This window comes from Balaenoptera musculus, chromosome 2, assembly GCF_009873245.2.
Source record: "Balaenoptera musculus isolate JJ_BM4_2016_0621 chromosome 2, mBalMus1.pri.v3, whole genome shotgun sequence".
Lineage (NCBI taxonomy): Eukaryota > Metazoa > Chordata > Mammalia > Artiodactyla > Balaenopteridae > Balaenoptera > Balaenoptera musculus.
In genome coordinates, this window is record NC_045786.1 from 151866362 (window position 1) to 151882771 (window position 16410).

The 16410-nt window shown below is 37.7% G+C and overlaps 1 protein-coding gene across 1 annotated transcript in view; it reads left to right on the plus strand.

Moving 5' to 3' along the window:
- LOC118889935 (neurexin-3) overlaps positions 1 to 16410 on the plus strand; it is a 745585-nt gene that overhangs the window by 576744 nt on the left and 152431 nt on the right. The window contains exon 10 of the mRNA XM_036842062.1: positions 1424 to 1450. Coding sequence (XP_036697957.1) covers positions 1424 to 1450 — 27 coding nt within the window. The remainder of the gene's footprint in view (positions 1 to 1423; positions 1451 to 16410) is intronic.

Below are 16410 nucleotides of genomic sequence, written 5' to 3' on the forward strand. Positions count from 1 at the left end.
TATTGGGTTAACCTTAGCTAGAAGAAGAGCACAGTTTCTAACTGTATTTTTTTCCTGTAATTTTCTCCTTTTCTTTATCGTTTTACTTCTACCTTTTAATGTCTGGCTTTAAACAAATTCTTATAGGAATTCCCACCATTGAAAACCAAACTTAGGTTCAACTGGGCAGCCTGGTAACATTTAACCTGAGACATTTCTCTGACCATTCTGCCCAACCCCTACTAACACCCATTGACTCTGCTCTAGACCTTTTACACTGTGTGTCCCTGACTCCAAAGAGATATTAATAAAAGGACAGATACTCTGATCTCTGGCACACAATACCTTGTCTGGTGACCAGCACAAGAAAATTAGCCACCCTTTATTCCCTCTCTTTCCCATTAAAAAAAAAGAATTTTCTTTCTTCAAGATGCAGGATCACAGAGTAAAATAGGTAGGATGTCAAAGGTGCCCAAGACCTCCTCCCCATGTGCCTGTCTCGCCTTCTCCTCAAATGCTGTGGGCGCTTGATTCAGTCTGAGCATTCAGGCAGGAAGACGGAGATGGGCTTCATGAGCGAGTTGGTCTGGGGGCCTTTGAAACCACAGCGGAGACCCCAATCAATTATGATAGCATCATACAACTCCTTTTACCCAGCACCCGAGCCCGCCTCTCTAAAATCTGGGATGGGTGTTTGTGCGGTTAGCTGTTTGCAAGTGGCCATTTTATGACAGAAAATGACCAGGTGGTGTTAACCCTTTCCTTACCTCTGAGGATAACGGCAAATCTGCCTACATAAATTTCTATAGCATTTGGGGCCTGACCTGAGGAGAGAGGGTGGAGGGAGTTTGGTTTTAGAAAAAGAGAAAGGGTTAAAATACTGCACTGAGAAACTTCATGGACAGATTTTTTTAAATGATACAATATGTCAAACTGGTGATATATCTTTGAAATACTAAAACCAAAATTGTCTTGATGCTACTTTTAAAGATAAATTTTAAGAAAAACCAATTGTAGAGGGAAACAAACTAAAACCTGCATTTGGTGGGGAAATTTTTGCAGTGTTTTCCAAGTTTAACAAAATTAATATTTCAAAGTCCAATTTTGAAATACTTTATCTAAGTGAATAGGATTTTTGAAAGAAAAAAAAGAAGCATACTCAGTGTCTATTGTGGATATATATGTATACCAGTATATATCGCTATACATACGTGTATATATATATGTGTGTGTGTGTATATATATATGTATCCAACTTTACTAAACAATATACTGTACATATACACCCACCCTTAAACTTGTGCATACTGTATATATATATATAAAATGGCCACATTTCTTGCGTGTGTCTGTCCCCGGAAGGGTGGACTGATTGTTTTTGGATGTCTGCAGCTGTTACCTTGAAGGATGCAATTTCATCTTTCATTTATTTTTCCCCATCTAGACTGTATCAGGATAAACTGTAACTCCAGTAAGTTTTCCCTCAAGTTTCATTTTGTTCTTTAAAAAAAAAAAAAAAAGAAAACTGACTTTATTTTGTTTACTGTTTTATGAGCTGTTTTTTATTTGAATTGTTTTATTTTTTGACAGTGGAGTTGGGGGGAACTGGGGTTGACAAGCTGAAGGGCTGGGGTGATGGTTTGGGCGGAGTGTGGCCCAGGGTGTGGTTTCGGAATTGCGGCAGGTCCTCTCTTCTTTCCTTGCATTTGTTCTATATGCAGAAAAGGAGGAAAGGGTACCTGGATAATGACATAGTTTGAAAATGAATTGAAATGGTAATTTGTTGTTTTGGGAAGATAACTCGCAGGGGTGGACCAAAAGCATTAGAGCAACCAGAATGCACTTCTCCACTACCAGAAGCTTCAGAAAATGAGAGCAAAGTTCATGACCCACAAGGTGGCTGCCGACTCTGACGTTCCTTTCTTGGCATTTATCGCTGTAGGGTTTTATTTATTTATTTTTTCCCCTAAGGAGGGTGGGCAAAGCATTGCTCTTGGTAGTAATGCAACATTTTAACCAAAGACTTGAGATACATTCTACCTCTTCTGCATAAAGAATGGCAGACTATTATTTTTACCTCATTCCATTCAAATATTCCACCTCTTGAAGAAGGGTCTTAATGAGGAACAGGCTGAATACTACTCACGCATTTCTTCCTCTGTCTCAGAAGTGCACATTAACCGGAGTCATGAAGTAGGGGAATAGGAGGAGAAAGACGAGAGATGGGCATGAGGGAAAGAATAGAACTAGGTGATAAAATGAAGAAAGGAAGAAATATACTTTGAGCTCTATAGTGTGTTATATTAGTTAAGGCAATTAAATAACAACTAAGCAACTAGGGTAATTGGTTAGGGTGATAAGCTACAACAGACAATCCCAGCATTTCAGTGGCTCAACAAAAAAGGTTTCTTTCTTGTTCGGGCAAAGTCCAATGCCAGTTGAGCAGCTCTCCTGGTCAGCTGTTTTCAAAGAAGTAATTCAGGCATCTAAGATTCTTCCATGAGTTGGGTTCAACAACCTTGGAGTTTTTCACTTCCAGTTCTATCCATAGGGAAGAGAGAGAGAGAGCTTGGATAGTTATGCAATGTTTTATTGCCTTGCCTAAAAATGCCATACATCACTTCTGCTTATATTTTGTCAGACGTGGTTCCATCTTAAACTCAGAGGAAACTGGGAAATACAGTCTTCCTGTGGACCAGGAAGACAAAATTGGATTGATTGAGCATCTAACACACATGGTTCTCAGTATTATCTCCTGAAACACACGTGATTCTCAGTATTATCTCCTGATTTTTTGCTTCTTTCCTTGCTAGGGTCTTTCTGTAGGAACAAACTCAGAAAAGGAGATAGCCTCTTACATTTCATTTACTTGTTTATCCCATCCTTCTAAAAATTTTAAAGGTGTTAGCTGGTTTAACCTTCTTTCTTGGGAGATATATTATCAGGATGACAAACTAATAAAGCCCAAATCCACTTCTGGGTGGCAAATGTTCCATATAAATGAACAACAACAACAAAAAGAAATGTAAAAAATTGATATAAACAGCAACTTCCTAAAGTACAGTGCTTTCTGCTTGTCTTGGCATCACTTTCAGTTAATTTAAACTATGTCCTATATTGCTGTGTTTAAATATTTCTAATTAGCCAGAAATTTCTCATGATATTTAGATCATTACAAGTCTAATTGAAACATCCTTTTTCTCCAAAGACTGGCATTTTCTCTTTCTTTAAGCAGCTTTATTGATACATAATTTCCATACCACAGAGTTCATCCATTGTAAGCCTACAGTTTAGTGATTTTTATTAAATTTCTAGGGTTGTCCAAATATCACCATATTCACATTTTAGAACATATCCAACACTCCCCAAATTTCTCTTATGTCCTTTTGCAGTTAATCCCTGCTCCTCCCCATAGTCCTAGACAGCTGCTGGTCTGCTTTTGTCTCTATAAACCTGCCTTTTCTGGGCATTTTGTATAAATGGAATCATATAACATGTAGTCATCTGTGTCTGGCTTCTTAAAAAAATACAGCATATCTATAGAAAACTTTTTCTTTCCCTTTTGCATTAGTTTCCAGAAGGAAATACGATGAAAGCTGAGCATGAAGGTGGAAAACGCCTTCCAAAGTTGAATCTGGCACCTTCTGGCTTCAGAGACTTATTTGCAGAACAGAGAACTGAGGGAGTTATTTGATCAGGGTATGAGGGCCTGCTTTTTGTGTTCTATCCCTACTTTACCTTACATTTAAATTCCATATATTCCGTCTGATCAGCCATGGAGAGTCATCATAAGACAAGTTCTCAAATTCTTTCTCCTGGGAATACAGTGATTCTTCTCCAGGACACAGATGCCAGCAGATTTTCTAAACCTGATAAAAGATGTTCTGTTCAGAGCCACCAAAAGCAGCATCGAGAGGAAATGCACACAGCAAAGATGCGTTCCCGACTTTGATCACAGAATAGAAAGAATGTAACTGGTTTAAATCAATATTTAGGTAAAAAGCCAAGATTGGATTTTGAAAAATCAATTTTGAATTCTCATGATAAATCTTTAACATACTAAGGAAGTTAGTTTTGGTGAAAGCATCAGAGAAAGAATACATAGTGCCCACTAGTTGCACAGGGGTTGAATAGAAACAAAACAAAACAAAACACAAGCTCTTCAAACTAATCTAAGTCCTTTAATGCTGAGGTGTATAGATGTGTACCCAGGGTAATGTAGAGTCACAAAGTGTATGTGATACATTTTCTTGAAGTTAATTGTTGATTTGGAGTAAAAACTTGAATTGAAAGCAAAGTGATATATGATGCAGAAGAATGCAAATAAACATGAATCTTATTTAATAGATAAATCTTATTCTTATGTTTTAAGAAAAAACATAAGAATTCAAAGACCTATCATTTTTATTGTGTATCTTCTCTATTCCATTCCCACCATTATTGGCACTTGGGTAGAAAAGTTTGAGAAGACTATACAACTAAATCAGGAGATAAAACTAATTAGGTGACTAGAACTTCTAAACCCCTCTTCTCACATACATATCAGAGTTCATAGTTCAACCTGTTATAGAATCTCAAGTTGTTTCTGTAATCTCAAGTTGTGTGGATCCTGTCTCTTACACAGTTTTTCACTGGAAGAGTACAAGAAATAAGATTGATTTGCAGCCTGAGCGTGAGAGGGAAGGACTTTTCACTTACTCCTGAGCTCCAGCTGGCATTTCAGTAGCTGTCATAGGGTGTAATTGCTCAAGTTGCAACACAAAACTTTTTTCTCTTTAAGGGACATAGTGAATTAAACTTTAAGTTTGGATATAAGTTCATGAATTTTTCCAGTTAATTGTTTTTTAGAAGGCCTGTCCTGTGAAAAGTCAGTCAGGTAACATACTGAATGACATCATCTGTTTTTTTTTTCCTGTTCATCTGCCTCAAAATATTGTTCGTTCAGGGAAATGGCTATTTCCAAGGGTTTGTGTGACTGTCTTTTTAATGGCAAGAAGAACATGAAGAAGGACCATCTTCCAGTGTGAGGAGAAAACAACTGGACATGATAGAGGGCAGTGATCACAAGACAAAAACCTTTTCCTTTTGGCTTTCTTGGCTGGCCCTTCTGTCAGTAACTGATGCAGCTCCGTGACAAGGGTTTCCAAGAAGCAGAAACAATTTTCTAATCAGGTTCTCTGCCTTTCTCCCTTTCTTACTTTTCTCTTTTCCAGTACTTTGTCTTTCCCCATAATATCTATGATATACTTATCATTACTCATTCCAAATCTTACAACCACTGCTTTCCAAATCCTGCACACCATAAACTCTTCTCAGGCTGTTATCACCAAACATTTATTAGAGACTGTGCCAATCAAAGTCTTTGGTTGAATTGGGGATATGCTGTGTTTGATTCATCTGCCAGGGATATTTCAAAATAAGCAGTAAGGAAATTTCCAATTTAGAACTGACTTTAAAACTGCAAAAGAGCAACAGAGTTGGCAGTCATCATGGTGGATTGAACTCCAGGGTGACCTGGAGCACGGCTAAAGAAAACAGGGCTGCTTTCTGGGAATTTCTGGAGGAAATCTCTCATTCCTGTGGTTCCAGTTCCATGAGTCTGGCAGTACCTAAGAGGCATGCAGTTCTGAAAACAGGTATGAACTTCTTGTTGATCTCGTGGGTGTTTGCTCAAGTGAAAGTCTGTAAAATGGTTTGTCGTCTTTAACCTTGTCTGACTGTGACTCTGCCCTACGATTTCCTAGCCCCTCCTTCATCCCATCCCTTTTAAGCTGTGTGCTGTATGAATGAATACAGTGACCTCATATTGATTAAATATGAGCATAGTATGAATGAATATAGTGAACACAAATTAATGAATATCAGGTTCCCCCTTTTTTCCAATCTTTCTCTCTCAAAGGCTAATTCCTCTGTGTGTGGCCATTTTCTCAATCTTTCTGGAAAGGAGGGCATATATCACATGAAAGTTGTGAGGAAATCATGAGTTTTGTGTATATGCCTGATTATTTAGGTATATGTAGAGCTCCCCCAGTCACTTTGAACTTGAAGCCTTACTAGTTTACCTGTGATAAGATTAATTTTTTCCTTCTTTGACATACAAAAATATACTGACCTTAAAACAATGAAGTGCCACAATGTAGTCATTTGTGTCTGAGAACAGCTTTTATAGTCTTGTCCACTTCCCACAGACTCTGTTATCTTTGAATCATAGAGATGCACAATAATATAAGAGCTGCAAGAAAATAACATCACAAGGATGTTACATATCTCCAAATCATACCGCTGAAAGCTACTAGTATTTACTAAATATTCCTTCTCTTGCACTTGCTCTGCCTCGCACCTGTTTTTTGCTTTTTGCCTTCGCTTCTCTGCCTTGGGTTTCCAAGCAGACTCAATGCCAGTGTTTTGGCAAAGTCAACAGGGTGTGGGTGGTTCTTGCTTAATTTAGGCATTAAAATTTATTACACTAGACTTCTGGTTTTCTTCTCTTTTTCTCTGTCTTTTCTGTCTGTGGTACCAGAATAAGTGACATCATCTTTAGGCCTGCTTCATCTAGAAATCCCAGAGCTGACTTGTTTAGCTTATCCCTTTAACTCAGAAACACTTACCTCAGGTCCACCAGGAAGGCTGACTTCTTCATTATTAAGTCTCTGGGGAGGAAACTGTAGAACCTCTCTGGTGTCCGTTCCGAGATTTGGATCGCCATTGCTGTCAGCCTGATCATACCACTTCTCTTAGTGGAGTTTTAGTGAAGATGGAAAAAATCACAAGGCAGAATCTTGTATCCAATAATGTATTATTCTTTATCCAACTATCAGCATCACACCTGAGACTTTGTATTTCTTTATGGAATGATTATGGTGTACTTCAACTTTTACCAAAGCCTGAATTTTAAAAGATAACACATAATTTTGTTTCTCTTTGGAATGTTTTATATTTCTTGTGACATATAAAATACCTCACATGTAAGTTTATTCATAGTATCAATAATAGGCAGATTTGACTGTGATAGTAGGATGCTTCCTAAACATTGAATATTACAAAGAGCAAAAGGACACTGGAGCCAAATAGGGTGGGTTCAACCCTTTCTATACCACTAATGAGTTTTGTGTCTCTGGACAATTTACTTTAACCCTCAGTTTCCTCAATTGTAAAATGGGCATAATTATAGTATCTGTGTCTTTGAGTAAGAACAGAAGCTAGAACGTAACATGTGCTAAATGTGTGGTGATGGTGATGGTCTTGGTGATGATGAGGATGACTAGTGCTAGCAGAGTATTACAACTGGAAAGATGATCTTTTGAGAACTGTTTTTGTTCAAGAATGGATACCTATGTATTCTTAAAACCATTCTTGGTAGCTTAATAGATGCCTGTAAAATGAGCATCCTACTTCCTTCAGTCTATTACTCAGGGCAAAAATAAACTCTTTTCAAGGCCATCAAAGTTGCATTGGATTCTGCATCAATAGCATTACTAATACTGTTGATGAGAACATCACATTGTTTTTTTTTTCCCCTCAGTGCATTATGATAAACAAATACTTCATGTTAACCCAGAACTAATGAAAATATTTTGGTTTCATGAGTTCTTCTGTTTTTGTCTGGGAGACTCTGATATCATTTTAATAAAAGCTTAATAGTGTTCTAAAATGAAAATATTATCTTTAAAATGCACAGATATGATTCAATGATATCATGTTTGTGACTTTAATATCTTCTAACATCAATTTTGTATAATCTAAACAGGAACTAAAGTAAAAGAAAGTCAGAGAAATAAGAGTTTTTGCAGCAAGGGTACAGATTTCTGGCTAAGAACATTACTGTCTGTCTGTCTTCCTTGGCACATTCCTGGCATGGATTTAAAAGTCATCAAGTTTATTCAGACCATTGTGAGAAAGGAGGGCTAGTTCACCAAGAGGAGAAGAGAGTCATCCTCTTCTTAGGAGATCTTGTATTTTGGTTTCAACCAGTTTGTTGAAGCATAGCATAAGTTAGTATGTTAAGAGATTCACATGTGGACCTTTGGGTAATTGAAATTACACATATTCCATACACATACACAAAGGCTGGTGGTTCAGGCCTTATCAGATCTATACATGATGCCCAGAGAAGTAGAGAATTAATGACCATTTAGCAGTTATAACTACAGTACCATCCATCCCCAAATTCTGAGAATGTCCTTTGAGCACAGGTTAAAAGAGAGAAAAACAGAAGAAGGAACGTCTCCTTCAGTGGCTTTAGCTAAGACCACTTTTTCTGTGATTTGAAACTGATCCCTGGGCTCTAACATGCAAATCTATCACCTTTTGGTCTGCTTCTCTTACGTACAGTGGGCTCCTGGTATGGAAAAGTCCACTCAGGAAGGTATTTTAACATTTGTAATCCATCTGGATTTTAGAAAGGATAAAGGGATTGGGATCAAGCACCCAATTAAAGAGTAGATAGAACTGAGATTGAAGCATTATATTATGAATAAGTGGCTTCCCAAGGAGAGTGCTTTGTCTTATAAAAGGAAGAAGCAGAGGAAATAGCAAAGGAGATGGAAAAAACAAAGAAGTTAAAAACACACCTCACGAAGTATATAGATATAAACAAAGTTGATAGAGTTACTGAATTCTAGAAAAGGTTGATAAATAAAGGAGTAAAATTTCTCTATCTTAACATCCTAAAAATGAGCAAACACCTTGCCAATTTAGGAATGATCTATGGTGATCTATTTTTACAAATACTCTTAGGAATCGATACAGAGATACAAGCTGGAAAAATATAAACTACAACTCTTTGTTTTGTTGTCATTCTAAAAGGAAGAAAAATAGCTGGAGTGAATTTGTTCTTTTATCCCTAATAATCTGAAAGAATAAATATTATTTTCTCTGTAAAGCAGGGAATTTCAGACAAAATGAAGGTTTTCATGAAATCCAATTTGGCCAGGCTTTGGTTGGAGTCAGAAGAATTTCATGAAGGAAGGTGAATGTGTATCAGTAAATATTACATGTTGTCACTCTTTGTTCACTTATTAGATGAACATTTACTGAGAGTTAACTGGGTTCCAAGTGTTGATGTCAGTTTTAGGGATTTGTACTATGGATTTCCAAGGAAAATGCAGAAGGAATCCTCATAGACTAGGCACACTCCCATCTTCCCCTCATTTTCTGTTTTTCTTAGAGAAATTGAAACTCAGATGTATGTACCTTTAAAATCAGATGAGTTTCTCATAGATTTTATTCAGCAATGGTTCATTTCAGTATTCCATTCAACATAATGGTTTCTTTTTTTCACAATGTATGTATGTTCCTAGTGCTGAGGCCCTGAACACTGGGTCTCCTTAGTCACGTCTTTTTCCTTATTTTCCTTTTTTTGTTTTGGCTTGTCCTCCTGCATCTGACCACCTGCTTAGAGCCATACAAAATGTCAACAGCTGATGTTTCAAGCGCTGTAATTTTGACTATAAATGGTGTTTCTGTTTTTTCTTCTACAGTTTGAAAATGTCTTTTTATACTCTTATCCATTTTATTTGTCTAATTGCCGCAGTAAGGTTTACAAGGTGACAAGTTCACTAAGTATTAGTGTTAGGCACAGTTTATATTTAGGAACAGTTTATATTTTGAAAATTAGGAAGGATCACTTTATCAGTGAGGTGTAGTACGTGTAGTAACCATTTGGCAAGTTAACATTACCACCCAAACCCTTTATTCCTGTTTGATAACAAGATAAATGCAGCAGTGAATATACTTCTTTTTTGTTGCTTTTCATTATATAGTATATATATATATAGTGCAGCAGGTTTCACTCATACATTATTTAGGAGAAGATTATAATTTGAATTATAGAATTTCTGGAACAGTTAACCACAAAGTGCAAGTCTGATTCAGAGCATCTCAACAGAGTTTTTCTCAGTTTTAGAATCAATTTTGGGAAGAAAACTTAGACACCAGGGGATGTTGCTTCTGAAAGAAACGGAGTAATTTTCTGGCTGTTCTATTGATTAAGTGACTAAAATCACAAGGCTTTCTAACTGGATGTTTATTAGAAGTTAGAGAAATAAATCTTAAAGGGGATGTTTACATTTTCCTTCTGAAAATGAAGTTGTTTCAGAGTAAATCTGATTATATAATGTTTGTATACAAAACAATTTTGCTGTCATCCCCAAAGCCTTGTGAAAGCAAGAGGTATATGGTGCTTAGTTATAGTAATCTAAGTCTTCCTGAATGGCTGACATTATATTGCAATAGGAAAATGTTAAAAGGCATGTGTTCCAAAAGAGAGACAAAATGTGATAGAGATCATATCCCCTGAAGCAAAGTCTTTGAACGGTGATGAGCTCGGGATCCTCCCAGTAGGCCTGTCGGGGGCATATATTTAAATATTAACATATTACAAATGGGGAAGCCAAGGCCTGTGGAAGGTGCGTGCATTGCATAAGGTCTCAGGGTGATTAGTGGCAGGCATGAGTCTTCAAAAATTTCATTTTCTGATTCTTAATCAAATGAACACTATTTGTCACCTAAGTTGTAGTCTTTTAATGATGCTACGAGACATGATTTTCTTCAGAATTAGTTTTAAAAAATGCGGGGGTGGGGAACCACTGCAAAGATACCAAATTAGGAAGGATATTGTGACCTAAACTCTTGGTTGTTGGGTGAACAGCATTATGAATAGAGTGAAGTTTAGTTCTGAAGTCTAGGAGATGACAGAGAAATGAAATTCATGTTACCCACAAGTGTGGGCAGGATAAAATCCAAAACAATAAACAGAGGGCTATTCCTCTGTTCTTAAGAAAATAAAAAGTAAGAAAATTAGAAATGTTCAAGGTGGAGAGAAGAAGGCCCGTCTATTTCCTCTGAGTGGTTTTCCTGTGACAGTCTGTCAGGAAGCCCTTTTCCTTCCAAGGAGAAGGAACTACCCCACTGACCGAAAGGAGAATGCCCCGAGGAGTGGGGTGGTGAGAGCAGCAGAGACAGAAAACAGGAAAGGAGCTGAAGCAGCAGATGTCAACAACATAATGTGTGCAAAGTAGGCAAAGACCAAGAGAAAGGACACACATCAGTATTTGTAACGGAGTAACATAAGAGAAATGTGTTTTATCGCTGTAGAAAAATTCTGTATCTTTCTGATCTCACAAAGAAACAGAAAACACAGTAGAAGGTGAATAAGGACAATATGGTGAAGCCGTTGGCCTAGGGGATGGCTAGAGAAGGCTTGCCATCTCCTTATAAGAAGAAATTCATGGTTGAAATTAAAGTCATATTGTATACCTGTCAGTAGTTGGAATGTTTAACTTAACTGTTTGATTCACTGATTGTTATTGACAAGCAAACTCCCTATTTGATAAAGGAACCAATTTAAAAAAACTTGCTGATTATCAGAAATAGAAAAGCTTGGTGTTCTATTACCTTAATGACTAGGTAAGTGCCCAGGCACTTATCCATGACTGAGTTTATCCATACCCCTACATACCTGGTAGAATGAGAATCTCATGATTGACATCTCAAAGGCAAGAAAATGGAACGCTAAGTGAAGACACAACCCCATTCTTTCCCCTCTACAAATTTTCCCTGAATGCTTTTCTTCCTTTGTTACAGCAAAAATGGATGCTGCTAAGCCCATATACAAGGACATTTGCAATAACAGATTTTAAACCTTTGCTATCGTTATATTAAGTGGTCGACTTTACAGATGGCTACTAGTTACAGTAAAAATTATAGCCAAGATTGTTTTCTGCATGCCAGGCTCTGAGATGATCAGTTTGCTTGCATGATCTTGTTTAATCTTCACCATGGTCTTATAAGGTGTTATTATCCTCATTTTAGAAATGAGACTTAATCATGTGAAACGCTTTGCCTGGCCTCACATTCAGTATATCTGACCTCGATGCTGTGCTCCTCACGACAGCACGTATTGCCTCTCCTGCTCAGATGCTGAAATGCTGATGCTCAAATGAACGCAATCAGCACTCCAGGACAAGGGCTAATGGTCTTCACGAAAGACGCTGCATCTAGTCACTAATAAATCCTATTTCTTTAGCTTGTCTTTCTGTAACCTTGACCTTTCCAGAGTCAGGCTTCCTCACCTCAGCTTTATAGGCATGTTAGTGTCCCATTCTTATTCATAACTAGTCTCTAAGGCACTGCTTAATTCTGTGACCAGAAGGTACTTGGCATTGAGGGATGCATAGAGGGTGAATTAGGAATTATCACAGACATAGGGATGACTAAGAAGAGGGTAGTGTTGGAATGCCACAACTGCTAATTGCTGAGCCATCCTCCATATGCCTGATGCCTAGTTGGTATTCCTTGTCTTTTGTCTCTTTCCATTAGACCCTAGTGCTCTAGTCTCAGCAAACAGATTGTGGTTACCCGACTTCCCCAAGCTCTCTTATACCTCCGTTTCTGCATCCATGCTTTACCTTATGCACTGTGTACCATTTCTGTCTGTATCTCCATAGCCAACTGCTTCTCATCCTTCATGACAGCTCAGGGGTCACCCCTCATGTGAAGCCTTCCCTTCCTCAGGCATGTCTAGGTTTGTTCATCTCTAAAGTTCCAGAGCACCCTGAATGCACAACTTTCAGAAGTCTTATCACATTTGTGTTGCTTTCTTTGCTTACATGTGTACCTCCTGAACCAATCTTTGGATTCCTCACAGTTTGGGAAAATGTCCTATTCATCATTGTATCTTCACTGTCTAGCCAGTGCCAGACATATAGTTGGCATTAATGCACATTTATGGAATTAATAATTATAAGCCTAATGACTTGAAACTTTGGATGACAAGAGAAATCTCCATGTATGATTACAGATTACTTAGTAAGAGGAAAATTGTTCCATATTTACAAAGAAGGAAATCTCAGCAGATCCAATTAGAATACCATAGATTACCATGTTAAGGATATTTGTCCAGGTCCTAAAGAGAAATATGTTTTTAGAAACCCTTCCTAAATACTACTATGTTAGAAGGCTAACATTTAAAATGAGGAAATGTGATTTCAAATTGATCTGATTCTTCTTTTGATGGTTCAAAGAAACATCGGAAGCACAAATTGCTTTTGGGCAGTATTGTTCTGTACATGTCAAATTGTGTAGGTTTTATGTCTCACCCACCCTGGATAGAAATCTATACTCTTTCCTGTATTATTTTCATAGGCCTCTTTAAGCTTCAAACTGATCCTAAAGAGAATGAGGAACATTACTCAGAGCAGAAAAACAAAACAAAAACAAACAACAACAGCATGGGTGGCAGCGTTACCTGGTGGGAAGAAAAGAACTTTTGGGTTCAGTTATACCTGCTCTGCTACTCATTAGCCCTTGTCCCTGAGGCAATTTCCCTGAGCCATCATTATTAGTAGTAATAGCTATAACATCATTTGATGAAGAAGAAAAATAACTGAACGGAAGCCTTGCTCCCAACCATGTGATTTTCATCCCAGCATTTAAACAGGCACCAAAACCCACTGTCACTCCTGTGGCCCTCATGTCTCACAGCTTGGATTGCTCGTTGATCATTTGAACTTGTAACAATAGAAACATCAGTTACCCCAGGCCTCCTGGGTACTTGCCTAACCTTTCTGATTTTTCAAAGGAAATTGCTTCTTTTGTAAAATATTTCACAGGAGACAGGACAGGAATCAGTGTTTGAAGAAGCTGAGTGTGCCCGAGATAACTTCCAGGGTTTTAATGTAGCAGCTGGTATAGAATCTTGTGTGAAATGAATTCAGGGCTTTTTCTCTCACTCCAAGTAAGGTCATATTATTAAGAGTGAGGATCCTCATCTACCAAAGTCACAGGGATCAAGGGTTCAGTTTAATGCCTGAGAGGTTAAGCTGTCCCTGGTAAAGCTGAGTGGTACAAGTGCCACGCTTTTATGTTTGCCCATGAAGAGATATATACAGAAGAAACAAAAACAACAAAAATGGGCCAGTGTTTAATGAGCATTTATTTTGGGGCACGTAATATTTTCAGTTGTTACATATATTCTGTAATCCCACAATAATTATATGCAGTAGGCAGAACCATGTATATAATTTGTGGAGCCTAGTGCAAAATGAAAATGTGAACCCCTTGTTAAAAAAGCAGGGAAGAAGCTTTCCCTTTTCTTTAACACTCTGACTCTCTCTACCTGTGATGGTGTTTTTCTTTTCTTTTTTTAAAATTTGCCATCTGATGTGCTCCCTGAAGCATGAGGATACTCATGGGGTGAGTGCAGACCCTCACAGGCACACAAGACTCCACCCCATGGCTCAGCACAAAGGGCAGAAAGTAGCAGCAGTTGTTTCCTGGGTGGAGGTAGAAAAGAGGGTGGCCAGACACTCATCCTGGGGGCCAAGACCATGCATGAACGAAGGCTCCCTTTGAACATCACTTAAAAAAAAAATTCAAAGATAAAATCTTTTTTTATTTTTTGAATTTTATTTATTTTTTTATACAGCAAGTTCTTATTAGTCATCAGTTTGATAGACATCAGTGTACACATGTCAATCCCAATCTCCCAATTCATCACACCACCACCCCCACCCCCCGCCGCTTTCCCCCCTTGGTGTCCATACGTTTGTTCTCTGCGTCTGTGTCTCAATTTCTGCTCTGCAAACCGGTTCATCTGTACCATTTTTCTAGGTTCCACATATATGTGTTAATATACAATATTTGTTTTTCTCTTTCTGACTTACTTCACTCTGTATGGCAGTCTCTAGGTCCATCCACGTCTCAACAAATGACCCAATTTCATTCTTTTTATGGCTGAGTAATATTCCATTGTATATATGTACCACATCTTCTATATCCATTCATCTGTTGATGGGCATTTAGGTTGCTTCCATGGCCTGGCTATTGTAAATAGTGCTGCAATGAACATTGGGGTGCATGTGTCTTTTTGAATTACGGTTTTCTCTAGGTATATGCCCAGTAGTGGGATTGCTGGATCATATGGTAATTCTATTTTTAGTTTTTTAAGGAACCTCCATACTGTTCTCCATAGTGGCTGTATCAATTTACATTCCCACCAACAGTGCAAGAGGGTTCCCCTTTCTCCACACCCTCCAGCATTTGTTGTTTGTAGATTTTCTGATGATGCCCATTCTAACTGGTGTGAGGTGATACCTCATTGTAGTTTTGATTTGCATTTCTCTAATAATTAGTGATGTTGAGCAGCTATTCATGTGCTTCACGGCGATCTGTATGTCTTCTTTGGAGAAATGTCTATTTAGGTCTTCTGCCCATTTTTGGATTCGGTTGTTTGTTTTTCTAATATTGAGCTATATGAGCTGTTTATATATTTTGGAGATTAATCCTTTGTCCGTTGATTCGTTTACAAATACTTTCCTCCATTCTGAGGGTTGTCTTTTCGTCTTGTTTATGGTTTCCTTTGCTGTGCAAAAGCTTTGAAGTTTCATTAGGTCCCATTTGTTTATTTTTGTTTTTACTTCCATTACTCTAGGAGGCGGATCAAAAAAGATCTTGCTGTGATTTATGTCAAAGAGTGTTCTTCCTATGTTTTCCTCTAAGAGTTTTATAGTGTCCGGTCTCACATTTAGGTCTTGAAAACATTTTGAGTTTATTTTTGTGTATGGTGTTAGGGAGTGTTCTAATTTCATTCTTTTACACGTAGCTGTCCAGTTTTCCCAGCACAACTTATTGAAGAGGCTGTCTTTTCTCCATTGTATATCCTTGCCTCCTTTGTCATAGATTAGTTGACCATAGGTGCGTGGGTTTATCTCTGGGCTTTCTATCTTGTTCCATTGATCTATGTTTCTGTTCTTGTGCCAGTACCATATTGTCTTGATTACTGTAGCTTTGTAGTATAGTCTGAAGTCAGGGAGTCTGATTCCTCCAGCTCCGTTTTTTTCCCTCAAGACTGTTTTGGCTATTCGGGGTCTTTTGTGTCTCCATACAAATTTTAAGATGATTTGTTCTAGTTCCATAAAAAATGCCATTGGTAATTTGATAGGGATTGCATTGAATGTGTAGATTGCTTCGGGTAGTATAGTCATTTTCACAATATTGATTCTTCCAATCCAAGAACATGGTATATCTCTCCACCTGTTGGTATCATCTTTAATTTCTTTCATCAGTGTCTTATAGTTTTCTGCATACAGGTCTTTTGTCTCTCTAGGTAGGTTTATTCCTAGGTATTTTATTCTTTTTGTTGCAATGGTAAATGGGAGTGTTTCCATAATTTCTCTTTCAGATTTTTCATCATTGGTGTATAGGAATGCAAGAGATTTCTGTGCATTAATTTTGTATCCTGCAGCTTTACCAAATTCATTGATTAGCTCTAGTAGTTTTCTGGTGGCATTTCTAGGATTCTCTATGTATAGTATCATGTCATCTGCAAACAGTGACAGTTTTACTTCTTCTTTTCCAATTTGTATTCCTTTTATTTCTTTTTCTTCTCTGATTGCTGTGGCTAGGACTTCCAAAACTATGTTGAATAATAGT